The 15,896-nt window shown below is 41.3% G+C and overlaps 1 protein-coding gene across 1 annotated transcript in view; it reads left to right on the forward strand.

Annotated features, from left to right (window-relative positions):
• The first annotated feature begins 2,554 nt into the window (after positions 1-2,554).
• The window catches only part of grpr (gastrin-releasing peptide receptor), a 59,119-nt gene continuing 45,777 nt past the window's right edge, over positions 2,555-15,896 (forward strand). The window contains exon 1 of the mRNA XM_087992977.1: positions 2,555-3,254. Within this exon, the coding sequence (XP_087849103.1) occupies positions 2,857-3,254 (398 nt within the window). The 5' untranslated portion in view covers positions 2,555-2,856. The remainder of the gene's footprint in view (positions 3,255-15,896) is intronic.

Raw genomic sequence — 15,896 nt, forward strand, 5'->3', positions numbered from 1 at the left:
ATTCCACAACATGCATTTGCAGAGTGCACCAAAGCTGCTTAAACAAACTGCAGCCTATCATGAGAATATGGTCCTTCCTGAGCCTTTGTGGCAGAACTCCAATTAGTCAAATTTCTCAGCTCGGGCCTGGCTTCAGGCATAATATCTCTGATTTGAAGCCAAAGGATCTTGCATTGTAATCTACAATAGCTTTTGGACCAATTGCATTGGACAATCAAATAACATGACATTGCATCAAATATTGCTGCCCAGCAATTTGCTCTCATCAGACATTTGGCCAAGAAGATTAAATGTCTTGTACAGAATGCAAGGAGCTGGGACATGTAAGAGAAGTATCTCTTATAGTGGCATTGTGTCATGCAAATGACTACAGACTTATCTTTGAATCTAACAAGCCGGGAGCCATTGTAAATGAAGACTGAGCTGTTGGAGGATCACATCATCATATTATTAGGAAGTGAAAGACGCAAATCAAACGATTTCTCTAAGGAGACATGTTGGAGGGGAGAAGGGGTCTAGGAAAAGGCTGATTACATCTACATATGCAACGTAACGGATAATATCACAAGCTGGTGTCCAACATGCAAATAGTGTGGAATGAACTTTGCATTATCAGTCCCATTATTTTGTTCAACTTTATCTTCTCTTCCTGCAGCGCCACATGCGCGCACCCACAGCACACATACACATGTGAAGAGGTAGAGAAAAAAATAGTATGCGGTCAATCAAATTCATAGTAGGTGGTAAGTTCATCCCCGATAGTATACACAGTTGTATATAAGATTTTTTTCTAACAATGTTGTGTCAGGATCTATCAATGCTTTCTAATAACATGGAGAATTATCAATATTAGAATTACTGTTAGAATCAGCCCTTCCGATTCAATATATCAAAGATTGAAAAATTGGAATATGAGTAGAAAATCATTGCTAAATACCAGTCTTTCACATTACCTTACACAATAATTGAGTCTGATTATATCTTCTAGAGACTCCTGAATGGCATAATGAGGGTTGCATTTAATGCAGCTCATTGCAGCAGAAAGCATGAGAGCCAAGTCCACTTCATCCTTGAAGACGCTCTGCATCAGTGTCCCAGTATTGGCAAAATCTCCCCAAAGTCAAAGAGTGGAAGTGGCCGATGTTGCTGATGTAGCATCCTCAGCCTTCACCGGTCGATGTTAGGCTCCTTAATGAACCAGTGACGTCCCCACCCATTTTCCCCAAGTGTAACCCAACTCAGTAATTGTTCTGAGATTAATCGGAAACCGCACTGCATTCCCACACTCCTGGGTGGCCTCCATGTCTGATTGAAGGACCAAGTACTGGGAAGGAGCACAACCAGCATGCTGTACCTGACAGTAAACAATCTGAGTGGCATTTACACAGTTCTGCTCCCTCCATTCCCATCTGGCCTATGATACTGACTCCTGGCCTTCCAGCTGTCAACTCCAGCTTCCTAACGCCTCCTGCTGGCGTTCTAAAGCCTGAAAGTGACCTTGAACCCGACCCCCCAACCCAGGTTTCCCGACTCCTGGCTTCATTTACAGCAGCAATAGGTTCATTTCATTTAATCTCTCCTGGGGTCCACTATGGAAGATACCTCAAGACTCACAATTCAGACATAGAGAGAAATTCCTACTGCCAAGTGCTCATTAGAGGCAAAGCTACAGTTTAGAATTGGCTGGAATGGAACCCTAAAAATCTAAGCCTCCTCTCTCCAAACCAACCTTGCCATCACCTCTGATTGGATATGGCACAATAGGTTTGTCGGATGAACGGAACAGCGTACAGCCTGAGATATTCAACCTTCTCTCTGAAGCATCTCTACATCCGTCAAAAATAATGTCAAATCTAATGCACTGACACCTCCCAAGGTAACTCGACTGACTGTTATCAAGTAAAGTTTAACATTCGTTCCGGTGGACCACAGTTTGGTCAAAGAGGTAAGTTTTGAGGATTGTCTTTTTAAAAAGAGGAAACTGGGGAGGTTTATGTTCAGAATTCCACAGCTGGATCTAAACAGTGGAAGACACGGCTCCTCACACTGGAATGAAGATAAGGGGGGGTCAAAAAAAAATGAGATCACAATCACATTAGCTACGATACCTCAACAGGGTTGTGGGGTTGGAGCAGTTTTTAGAGACTAGGGCGGGCAAAAGGCAGGGATAGATTTCCCACATTCAAATGAAACATTCAGATACCCGCCCCCTGCCCCCAAGACCCTCGCTTCCAGTCCACATGTAACAAACAGCGTGGATATACCAGATCAGTAATTCTTCAGAGCGGGGTACAGAAACAGCAGAATTCCCAGCGTAATAACATTAAGCGGGAGATTGCATGATTAGTGGTGGAGACCAACAATTGCGAGAATGGGTTCTTCTTGCTATTAATTGGTGTATTTTGCAAAACAAACTCTTCAATGTCCTGCCTATGGCAGCCCTGAGAGCCCAGCCTCTGTGTGTGTGTGTGTGTGTGAGGCGCCTCCACACAGCGGAGTTTAATTCCTCCAGTAGGTGGCTGTTTGCTCCGTGTACTCGGATGTGTTTTTATTTGGAGCTCTCTCAATGACAACTCCGGGGGAGAGAAGTGACGCCACAGTGCGGTAAAGGCTGGCCCGACAGCTCACACTTTAAATCTTGCCGCGACCAATCTGACAGACACACATCAGAGCAAAACATTTGGAAAAAATAAACAAGGGAGGAGACCAGGCGAGAGAAAGAAGTGCGGAACTCCCCATGAGGAGCTGCTGAAAGAGGGAAACTCCTCTCACTAAGCAGGTGGGGAGAGACAATAAAAAGCGAAGGAAGGAGCAAACTTCTGTCCGTTCTCCCAACTGTTCGGGCACAATGGCAGCATGACTGAAGACAACTTCCCGCAGTTGGACTGGGAGTTGTTGACTCAGTCCCTTAATGGTAGCAGCCAGGAGGCTGAGCCCGATAGCTCGGGGTTGCCCTTCCTTTACGCCGTGCCCGCCGTCTACGGCCTCCTCATCGTGATCGGGCTGGTCGGCAATGTGACCCTCATCAAGATCTTCTGCACCGTGAAGTCCATGAGGAACGTGCCGAACATCTTCATCACCAGCCTGGCGCTGGGAGACCTGCTCCTGCTGCTGACCTGCGCCCCCGTCGACGCCAGCAAGTACGTGGCCACTGAGTGGCTATTCGGCCGGGTGGGCTGCAAACTGATCCCCTTCATCCAGCTCACCTCGGTAGGGGTGTCGGTGTTCACCCTGACAGCGCTGAGTGCAGACAGGTAGGTGTTTTAGCTGGGAAATTCCCTCCAGTCCCTTTTATCCCCTCCAGCTCCCGGGTCTTTAAAGTGTCATTTGTTTCTGTGTGTGTTTGTGCATGGTCCTACATAATGGGTCGCCCAAACAAAAAAAAACTGTTTTATCTGCAAATGTTACTTTCCTGCACAGATTAAAACGGAAAGGTTACTCGTCCCCGTCAGTAAGTAGCAACTACTGCAGTGTTGAGAGTTCCCAACAGGTGCTGTTTGTTTATACAAAATATTATGGTAAACGGAGGTCAGAGGAACTCTGAGCCGAGTGCTGGAGAACTTGGTAGGGGGTTGAGATTAGAAGGCATCTTGTACTGAGGAATCTTGTCTGCATTGTGTACTCTGTTTGTCCTTAATGAGCCCAGCCCCTGACTGACAGCGGGGTACCCCAGGGGGAAGTAATATCAGAAAAATAAATAAATAATAGGAACAAAAGCATCATCCAACTCATCTTCTCACTTTAACTAGGCAATGATGAAGGGCTTTTGCCCTTCAATTCTCCTGCTCCTCAGATGCTGCCTGACCTGCTGTGCTTTTCCAGTACCACTCTAATCTTGACTTTCTTCTCATTTTAACTTCCAACTCTTTCAAGGTGGCTCAGTCCCGGAGAGGACGGAGCCGAAATTTTCTAGATCGAAAACGACGCGGGGAATTTAAGTAAAACGAGCTCAAATGTCATGATTTGGTGATGCCGGTGTTGGACTGGGGTGTTCAAAGTTAAAAATCACACAACACCAGGTTATAGTCCAACAGGTTTAATTGGAAGCACACTAGCTTTCGGAGCGTCGCTCCTTGACCAAACCTGATGTTGTGTGATTTCTAACTTTGAGCTCAAGTATATAATTTCCCGCCCTGTCCTTCAGTCAGTCAGTCAGTAGTGAAGCGTCTTCAATGCCCGACCCATTGCTCAACAATCTAAAGCGGTGGGTTTTGTTTTTCACGTTTTCATTTTAAATTGAAGACATGTTGAGTCCAGATGCAGTCCACTACATGGACCTTGTGTAGTACAAGTGATGCATTTGGGGCAAGTTACCGCTTCTGTTGCATTGAGGGATGAACCAGCATTTCGGGTTCTCGACCCCTTCCTGCCAACCCCCTTTTATAATCAACACTTAACGGGTTTGCGAGATACACCGCGACTGCCTGTCCCTCCCAAAATCCGTACTCGTGTGGGGACGCTGTTGGTAACAAACAAAAGGAAAATACCCCAATCTGGGGGGTCTGCAGTACACCAGCCCTGTGCACACTGCGTGAGCCTGAACTGGCTCAATCTGAATGTAATGCTGTGGCTAGTGAGGTCCCTGCACACATCTTTATGATAACCCTGTCATCAAATCAAACAGGTTTCTGCGACTCAAGCTTGTCCGTTTACTTATTTTGATGCAATTACTGAACCTTGCAACGTTCGGTCTCTTCGGAAATGACATTCGGCTCAGTATGACCAGGTGAAGCAAATGGTTCCTCCAAGGATTTGTGCTGAGGCGATGTCTTACTTACAATATACAGTGTGTGCTGATGACACGATGTTTAGTGGTAGTCTAGGAAAAGCTGTATACATTTATATAATGTATAAATTCAGTATTACCACTCGAGGTATTGTTGGCATAATTTGAACATATGACAATAGAAACAGTGCAGGATGGAATTATTAAGATCAGGTTGAGCTCCAGATAAAGTTAAAAGTCACACAGCACCAGGTTGTAGTCCAACAAGTTCAATTGGAACCACTGGCTTTTGGAGTGCCGCTCCTTTGCCTTTGTCCACCCTAAGCCAACACCGACTCCCCCACATCAGAGCTCCAGGTATGTAGTGAGACTTCAGGAGCAAACACTATTTTTCTCATTGTAATTGATAAGGGGAAACGTTTAAGGGTAGTCAATATTATGAATAGCTGGGATAAGATGAATGCGTTTTTTTTCTGAATTACTGAGTAAGAGAGTAAAAAGAGTCACATATTTCCACACAATCAATAGTTAAAGAAAAGCTGGAAAAAATACTTATGGAGAGAGCATTTTTATGAAGAAGTTTACAGCCTGGCGCTATTATTGATACACAATCATTTATATAAGGAAAATAAACAGTAGCTTGTAAAACTCCACAAAAGAAGGTTCAAGAAGTGAATATTGAAAGATGGATTAGAGTTTGTAATCCTGACAATTTAAAAATAACATTAACAGTGTCCCTAAGATCAAGGGCTATGCTGGTTCAAGGAGAAAGACCATCAGCAACTTCATAAGACAGCTCATAATGAGTAATAAATGTCGTCTTCTCAACATTGCTCCCAATAAATTTCAGAACTAAAGGGTTGATCTTGACTTCATATATAGGTGTGTAAAATGGGTAACATGGAGTGAACTTTTACTTCTATTGAAGGCAATGGGAGCAGACATAAAACAGGTTGTTCATTCCTTATTACCCATTGACACCACTGCACACGTTCAAGATCTATCCATTTGCCTTTATTTTTCCTTTGTAGACAAACCTGCATTGATCATCATAATGATCATATTTGTTTGTGTTATATGCATTCAATGACACTAATGTTATTCATGTTCAGTTCCAATAAACAAAGTGTCAAACCAGACATTTTATTATTTTCTTAGGTAGTTGCAATTCAACAAGATGGTCAGATTTTAACAGATTAATTTATGTGGTCTACTCTGAACTTAGTATTTGATAAAGATTTAAATGTGAGATTGTGCAAAAATATAACTGCGTATTTCAAGCTTCTGGTAAATTCATCTTCTGTCAAAACGTGAGTCAACTGTAACATCCGTATCTATAATGATCAGTAAAGTCCTTTGGCATACAGTATAAAACATGCACTTTTTAATGTCATTTCGCATTAAATTGCTAAAACATAAAGGCACTTTATGTCATGGTACAAATTCCTTGATTGCGCAGTGAATAACAACAGTTATACACCAGTCTGAAAGGATATATCTGTGTCAAACAAGCAGTGCATCTCAAGTTGCTGATCTTTTTCCTCAGTGCATTAAATGTAGAGAGTCATGGAATTTTCTTGGCAGAGGGTCCCACCTCAATTTAGTGCACACTAAGAAATTTACTGACATGAAGATGATAAATGTAGCTTTCAACACTCAGTGTTTAAAAAAGGTCATTGCCATCTATGCCATTCAAATATTTGTAATGAAAAGAACACTGCACATGTATCTAAGTTTGCATGCAACAAGCCCCCTGACATTATGTTCACTTTGAGATTCAGTGCACAGCAGACTTCTGACTTTAGTAGCTGAATTTTGCACTGTGCCTTTACCGACAGTTTGAATTAATGGCATAGAATCAGAAAGTGCTGGAAACACTCAGCAATCCAGGCACTATTTGTAGAGACAGAAAATCTGACCTGCTAAGTGTTTCCAGAATTTTTGGTTTTTATTTCAGGTTTGCAGCTTTCACAATACTTTTCATTTTTGCATCTATCTGCATTTACAATTTTACCTCGTAGCTTATGGCAAGCAAACTGCATCAGAAGTGACTTCCTTTTGGCAAAAGGCCAGTTGCTTTGAACATATTTATTGATTAAGGTTGCAGAATTTATGAAAAATCTCCTGACAACATTACACACAAGACTGTGTGATTTTGAAGTTAGGAATGTGGCTCAACAGTTAAGTGTATATTAAGCGAAAAATATGAAAGTACCTCCAGTGGCTACTGCTTGGGGTATACGCCCCATTGACTGTAGTTTAACTCCAAGTTAACATTCCAATGTTTTTATCTACACTTTATTAGTATAAGATATATAGACTGGGTAAAGATAGAGTCGCTATTGTCTCAGAGCATAATAGGGCTGTTTATTCATTAGACAGAGATGACTGATGGTGAATTTAACCTGAGGGTCACCACGCCTCAGATGAGGGGCAAGGCTGCGAAGGTAGTACCTTCGTGGTGACCTAATAGAGTTAAGGTAAGAGAGGGACAAAAGTTCCTACATTATGTTAGGGATCATTTTCCACAGCAATATGTTGTCACTCCAAAACTAAAAAAGACACTGCCAGATCTGATTTTTGGGAATGAATTGAGCCAAGGGGATGAAGTGTCAGTAGATTAACATTTAGGGGCCAGTGATCATTGTACAATAAGATTCGGGCTGACTATGAACGAAGAACAACCCAGTGTAAAAATGATTAACTGAGGAAAAGCCAAATTCAATGGGGTAAGAATGGATTTGGGTTGATTTGTAAGTCAGTGATTGGCAGGACAAACAGTAGCTGAGCAATGGATTGGCTGCAAACAAAATGTATTTTAGGCACAATCAATGTAAATTCCCATGAAAGGGAAAGGTCGGACAAACAATACTAGCGGTCTCTGGATGATAAATAAGATAGAAGGTAAGGTAAAGAAGAAAATCTGTAAGTATGACAGCTGTCATGCAGAAAATACAATTGAGGATCAGGAGGACTACAGAAGGTTAAGAAAGAAGGTAAAAAATAAACAAGAGAAACACAGACTGTGTATGACAAGAGACTATCAGCAAATGTAAAGAGGAAAACCAGAGTCTTCTGTAGGCAAATAAATAGTAGTTTGTTCCATGTGCAAGTAGGACAAATTGTGAAAATAAAAAGGGACTTTAACCTGTTAAAGTGTTAAATGTCTTTCCCCAAGCAGATGCTACCTGGGCCATGAAGGAACAGGAGATAATGTAACCATTGAAAAGGATTAAATTTTGAAGGGAGATGTATTAAATAGGCTGTACTCTAAGTTGATGATGCACCAGATCACAAGATGAGATGCATCCAAGCATACTGCGGAAAGTGACAGTAAACATTGCAGAGACACTGGTCATCATTTTCCCCACCTCAGACTGAGGGGTGCTGCAAAGGACTGGAGAATTACAAACATTACAGCCTTTGTCAAAAAGCCTAGCAATTATAAGTCCTGTGGAGTAAGGGGATTTATACCTTTATTCCAAAAATAGCTATCAAGCATGCGTGAAAGGAGCTATGTTGAAGTGGTGCCATGTCACATGGACCTGGAGCCTGGGAATGTCAAGCTCTAGATAAGATAACTTCTCTCATCTGCTGTATATAGCTATGTTCACAAAACATATTGCTGTTGCCCCCCAATATGTGGACAAGAGTGATTATGAGCTAGTCCATTTACCCTTGCTAGCGGACCAACCTTTGGACATGAAAATTCAGGACAAAATCAATAGTAATTTGCACAAATGTGATTAATTGAGGGAAGCCAGCATGGCATTATGGAGAGGAAATTATATTTAACTTACTTGCTGGAGATTCTCTGAAGATGAGAAAATTAATGAGGACAGTATAGTGTGCATGGACTTGTGGGTAAAGTTATGGCTCACGGAAAAGCAACACGGATAAAGTAATGAAACCAAGAGTCATGGTTAATGCATGGCTTTTGGGCTGGAGGATGTGTATAACAGACTATTGGGACCTTTGCTTTCCTGATGTATATTAATGACCAAGACCTTGGAGTACAGGATACCGTTTCAAAATTTATGGATTATATTAAACTTTAAAGCATTGTGAACAGTGAGGGGGTTAGTGTAGGACTCAAAGGACATGACAGGTTGGTTGAGTGGATGGATAGGTTGTAAATGACATTCAGTGTGGGGAAATGTAAAGTTATCTATTTCAAAAGTGAGGACATGGACAGATAGCATAAAGCATAATTTTAAAGGGATTACAGGTGCACAGGAATCTGGTTGTACATTTGCATGAATCATCATATTTTTAAAACAGGTTGACTACTGGTTAACAGTGCATGCAGTATTCTAGGCTTTATTAATAGTGGCGCAGAGCACAAGAACAAGGAGGTTGTGTTGAATTTGTATAAGACATTGGTGCATCCAGTTTTGGGTGTAACACTTTAGGAAAATTGTGAAGGCATTCACATGGATTCACAAGGACAGTTCTAAGGATGAGAAGCTTCAGTTATTAAGATAGTTTAGAGATATTTTGAACAATGTTCCTTAGAGAAAACGTGAGGAGGAGATTTGATCATAGAAGCATAGAAGATTGGAGCAGAAGAAGGCCATTTAACCCCTCAAGCCTGCTCAGCCATTCAGTATCATTATGGCTGATCATTGAGCTCAGTATCTTAATTCCACACCCATATTCCTTGATTCCTTTTAACTACAAGGGCTATATTACCTCCTTCTTGAAAACATATAAAGTTCAATCCTCAACCACATTCTGTGAAACTGAAGTCCACAGGCTCACTGTTCTCTGGGTGGAAAAAAATTCTCCTCTTCTCATTCCTAAAAGGTTTACCCCTTATCTCTAAACTAAAACTCCTAGTTCTGGACTCCCCCATCTGGCTAGTGTTGTTAGAATTGTATAGGTTTCTATGAGATCCCCCACCATCCTTGTAAACCCCAGTGAATACAATCCTAACTGACTCAATCCCTTCTCATGCATCAGTCCTACATCCCAGGAATCAATCTGGTAAACCTTTTCTGCACCCCGTCTATAGCAGGATAGAAATTTTCTAAATCATGTGGGAGGAGTTCTCACTCATGAAAGAATCAACAACAAGAGGGCAAAGAATAAAAGCATAAGAGGCTCGCTGCCTGAAAATAAAATCATGTAACAGTTAACATTTGGAATGCACATCCTGAGATAGTGGTAGAGGGAGATTCAATCAAAACATTCAAAAGGAATTAATTAGACTATTATCTGAAAAAAGCAATCTGCAAAACTACACAGGTAAGGAAGGAAAATGACACTCATTCAAAGAGCAGTCCAGTGATGATGGGTGGAATGGCCTCATCCTACATTGTAACAATTCAGTGATTCTGTGATTAAAATATAGTTTCATAGGAAGCTTGATGCAAAGCACTGACATCAACATAATCTGAGTCTGTTGGTTGAACATCACACTTCACATGTATCAGTTAAGCCCAGCATATTCCTCATGGTTTGGATGATTGGGTTTCTTCTCTTATCTGATTCCTGCTTAGATAGATAGATTCCCTACAGTGTGGAAACAGGCCCTTTGGCCCAATAAGTCCACACCGACCCTCTGAAGAGTAACCCACCCAGACCTATTTCCCTCTGACTAACGCACCCAACACTATGGGCAATTTAACATGGCCAATCTACCTGATCTGTACATCTTTGGACTGTGGGAGGAAACCAGAGAACTGGGAGGAAACCCACACAGACAGGAGGAGAATGTGCAAACTCCACACAGACAGTCACCTGAGGCTGGAATTGAACCTGGGTCCCTGGCGCTTTGAGGCTGTAGTACTAACCACTGAGCCACCGTGCTGCCCTTCTGAAGGGAAGCACAATGGGGGTGTCAGATGATATACATTTTTGAAAACATATGCCCTTTCCTTAAATAACACCCATTTCAAATATATTTAAGTGCATGTGGACTTGCATCGCTCAATTTAAGTTTATTTCTATTTTCAGGCTGTCTTCCATTATTGTCAATCTATTGCTATTATATGTTGATTCAATGTAGGTGGGAGCTTTACACATTGAAAATCAGCACAGGCAACTCTTGCATAATTTTCAGAGCAAATCAATTCCGATTGAGGATTCATAAATACATCGAGATCAAGTTAACTCTTACTGCACATCACAAATACATTTCTTAAATTGTGAAATACGTGTAAATTGCATCCCATGTATGAAAGCATCTTTCATTGATATACATATCATTAAATTCCAAAACAAATAACATCTTAGGAATTTCTCTTTTGTGTAAAAGCTGGAGTATCTCCAGCAGCATTGGAGTTTCATCTACAATAAGGCTGTACTACTCACCCTAGCTGATATTCTGGGTTCTTAGTTGTTTCAATTTGGAAAACACAGAGACTGCAGGGATAGAGATTGGTTGTAGCTACTCTTGATGTTGAGTTACAGTGTAATGTCTTTTGGATCAAATGTTAGACCCCATCTGCTCTCTCTCAAGATGGATGCAGAAGGTCAGCTGGCACTATTTCGAAGAAGGACAGGAAATTTTCACATCATGTAAAGCAAGGGACACTGCAGTGGCAAATTATTGCAATGGCACTGGCAGGGGCAACAACTCTCAATATCACCCAGAACAAAAGATCCCTCTTGATTGTATCCTATCCATCAGCTTAAGCAGCCAACTTCAAGGCTTGCTTGGCTGCACTTCCCAGAGCTGTAACATCTAGAAGGATAGGAGCCTCAGGTGCATGAACAACAGCCCCTCTATGTTACTATTGAAGCAACCCATCATCCCAATTTGGAAATTTATCATTTTTCTTCTTCATTATTTAGTCAAAATCTCACAGCTCCTTCCCTTACGACATTGTCCATATGCCTTCAACAAATGGACTAAATATTTCTGAAAGCCCTGAAAGCAGCAGTTTAAGAAAAGCCAAGGCTAATGGGGGATGAGCAATCAATATTGGCCTTACCAGTGATCTCCACATTCCAAATAAAAGGAGATCGGGATTATCTGACAATTTGCAGCTTGCTGTTAAACTGTTAAAATACATTTCCTGTCAAAGAGAGCTTTTATCTTGTCTACTCTTTGATCATAGAGTAAATGACTAATAAATCAGATAAATCCTTCAAATTCTTTCTCAAAGTCAGCTGTAATTAATTCAGTCTATATCTGACGGCCTCAGTGTCATAATCTGGTACAATTTGCCTACCATTTAATTGCAGCAAAACTGTGTATATTATCTAAAAGGGAGGTACGTGTTGCAGGGAGTAATATATTCATTTGTTTCAAATAATTATTGTTTGCACTTTAATTTCATGCTTCTTGGTGAATTGTGAATTCTTTGACTAAATTTAATGCTTTGCCCCCCTCAAAGTGGTTATTATTTCAAGCAACATATGGAATCGCCAATAGATAATTTAAAGAACCAGGATGTAACACAGTGAAGTTTGTACAAAGCTGATTGCAATTTCAGCTGACTGAATTTCTTCAGTACTATGTGAAGCATCCATTTGTTTTCATTGCTGAGTACATACAAATGTTTTTTTCATGCAATTAAATCATTGCACAACATACTATGGTAGGCAAATCTAAATATTTGAATTTAAAGCTATTATATCAAAACAAGCATGGTATGTGGGAGAATTTTTGAATTTCATGTTGTCTGATTTGTTTGTGAAAATATTTAGATTGACCATTGTAAATTAATGGTCAAAGCAATTTTATACAGATGTATACTAATATTATTAGGTATGTTCCCAAGGCCTACATGTATTCTGATGAGTATAATCGGGAAGGAATACACCATAAGAGAATGTAGGCAACATCAAACTTTTATCTTCCTTTGTTCTTCAGGAGAATGGATGGTAATTTTATATTGTTCCCATGAATTATATTAAACAGAACGTTCTTGGTGAGATTAAATTGGCTGCTGTGTTTCCTTATAACAGTGACTGCACATCAAAAGTACATTATTGGCCATAAAGAGTTCTGGAAAGTCCTGAGACAATGTAATGTGTTACATAAATACAAATTCTTTCGTTTACTCTCAAAGTTATTTGATGTTCCAAGGTGCGTACAGCTTGGAACATTATGCTTAGCAAACCAGACAAAGCGAATTGAGGAGATTATACTACATCTCAGAAAATCTTTGACAAAGTAACACATTCAACACATTGAAGAAAAGGATAGCAGATCGGATTAGAAACTGCCTGGAAATGAAAAAGAAAACAACAAAACAGAATTTCAGGGCTTTTAGAAATATTTAGAAATGAGCGGTGGTGTCCTTCAGATTTCCTCAGTTCACTGCACTTTTTGTTTAGTCATTCATGGGATGAGGGCATTGCTGGCTTGCCCAGCACTTATTGCCCATCACAGACAGCAGTTAAGAGTCAACCACATATTGCTATGGGTCCAGAGACACATGTTATAGAGTCATAGATTCATAGAGATGTACAGCAAGGAAGCAGATCCTTCAGTCCAATTCATCTATGCTGACTGGCTATCCTAAATTAATTTCGTCATGTTTGCCAGCGTTTGGCCCATATCCCTCTAAACTCATATTCATATGCCCATCCACATGTTGGCCAGACCAGGCAAGGATACAGTTTCCTTCCCTAAATGACATTAGTGAATCAAATGGGGTTTTCCCCAACAATTTGCAATGGGTTCACAGTCATTGTTCGACATTTAGTTGCAGATTTTTATTGAACTCAGATTCCACGATGTGGCAGGATTCAAGCTGAGGTCCCCAGCCCCTTACTCGGGTCTCTGGATTAACAGATCCAGTGATAATGGCACTACGCCATCACCTCCTCAATGAGCAATGAGAAAGGTTTGGGTAGTAATTTTCCCAATGGCCAGTGTATCCCAAAAATCTCTTTATTGTTAAATGTGCAACCATCACATACAGGAAAGTTTTGCAAATGGTTCAAACCATTCACTTTCATTTAGCATGAGCAAAGATAAATTAAAAAAAGACAGAATTTTCTATTAGCTTCTCAGAACAAAAATGGACTCTTTGCCTTTCGAGCACCAACAAATTTATAGTAATTAGCGATCACTGCAACCAGTTAACATCCATTGGAACTGAGTATCAATGAAATCCCGTCTGGCTTGTTGCATTTCCTCATGCAGAAGGTGAGTTGCTCCTGCTCAATATCTTCATCTTCCTCCTGGGAAGAGTGCTGCAGTTCTCCATTTCAACCCCTCTTTGCCTGCCTCAGTTTTTCAGAGTACAGCATGCAAGGATTATGCGACACACTCCATCCAGAGTGTACTTCAGGACCCCTTCAGACTGATCCAAGCATCAGAACCTCACCTTTTGCAGGCCCATGGTGAGCAGGCCCATCATTTGCTTAAGGTTGGCCTTGGTCAAAGAATAGGCTGCATTGTCTACTCCCTGCCTTGGTCATTTTATTTGATTTGTTTTGATTTATTATTGATCTTTTATTCTCACTTGTAACCTGGTTATGTGCAGTTAAAAGCTTTGTTTTACACGTAGTACAGGCATGTCATACTCTACAAGTGTCACAGGGTGATTGAATACACAGCGAGGAATACACAGTTACAGCTGCAAAGAAGGTGCACAAAAAGCAAGATCAACATTAGATTTGAAATTTGAGAGGTCCGTTCACAGTTTAATACCAGCGGGGAAGAAAGGTGTTCTTGAACCTATTGATCCATGTATTTAAGCTTTTGTATCTTCTGCCTGACAGAAGAGGTTGGATGAGATTATAATCAGGATGGGAGGGGTCTTTGACGATGTTGGCTACCTTCCCGAGGCAGCGAGAAGTGTAAATGGAGTCAATGGATGCAAATGAGATTGTGTAAAGGACTCATCAGCTGTGGTTACAGGTGATAGTTCCTGTTTCCCATCCTTGCAAGGCATCTAGCCCTTGAAATGCAGCAGGAACGTGAAAGTTTTCAAGGACATAGGCATCATGGCACCTTCTAGGTCACATGGCACAGATCTCTAAGATTTAGTGCTGACGGTCACAGATAATTTGACATCGATGGAAATGGATGCCACTTCTGTTGGTAATGTCTACTGCATGATAAAATGGCACTCTCAAAATGCGATGGGTGTGAAGTCCCTAGTGCTCTGCACCAGGGGAAGTCAGCTATTTTGGAAAAGCCTGCTGTCTGGGCTGTAACATTGACCCCATCACAGGGAGATGAGATGAGATGAGATAGTGTGATCTAGTACCAATTGCATTGGTAACAGCCTTGATATATTTGAGGGACAAGGGATGTGAGATCGCACACAGGTCCCCTGTGGCTTTTTGGAAGCAGCCCGTTGTATAAAAGTTTTGTACAGCAGTTACCTTGACAGCTACCACGATAGGATGGCCAGCCATGCCTTCAGGACACAGCTCCCTGACTAAGCTTACCACATGCTTACAACACACCTACAGGGCTGACTGTGGCCTAGACTGTAGAAATATGCATCCCCTGAGTGTGACCATTCCAAGTGGCTGATGGACCAAGCCCCTGGACAGAAGGTGCTGCCTTTCATTTACTGTGCCAGAACCCCCTGACAGAAGATGCATTCCTTGCCCTGACTGAGATCTACTCCCCTTAGACTTGGCAGGTGGTAATTTGGTTGATGCACATGCAATGTTTTGCTACCTAAGCTGCTTGATTTGGGTTTGAGCTTCACATAAAACAGCGCTGTACACCAACATGTGGGTCATAGTGTAAAAATAAGGGGACGTCCATTTAAACAGAGAGACCTTTGTCTCTCAGAGAATTATGTGCCTTTGCAATTCCCCTTCCTCAAAAGGCAGTGGATGCAGAGTCTTTAAATAGCTTCAAGGCAGAAGTAGATAGATTCTTGTATATCAATAGGGGTTGAAAGATTATTGAGGATAGCAGGAATGTAGAGTGGATGTTAAAATCTGATCAGCCATGATCTTATTGAATGGTAGAGCAGGTTCGAAGGCCCAAGTAGCCTACTCTTGCATCTTGTTTGAATGTTTGTAGTATCTCCAGCCCCGTGACCAATAACTGCTGACAACCATTGACAAATTCCTGGCTCTGTGTCTGCCAAGGTCCATAGATCGGTTGAAGAGAGAAGGGAGGTTGGCGATGCCTGGAGGTGTCAGCAATTGCTGTTCATGGAGTATGTGTTTAGATGTCAGTGGAGGCCCAGAGGAGCAAACAATGAGCTAATGTCATCAGGTACCCCTGTTCTGATTTTCA

The sequence above is a fragment of the Chiloscyllium plagiosum genome, unplaced genomic scaffold (assembly GCF_037043375.1).
Source record: "Chiloscyllium plagiosum isolate Xiang-an unplaced genomic scaffold, Cpla_swu_hap1 HiC_scaffold_12, whole genome shotgun sequence".
Taxonomy (NCBI): Eukaryota; Metazoa; Chordata; class Chondrichthyes; order Orectolobiformes; family Hemiscylliidae; genus Chiloscyllium; species Chiloscyllium plagiosum.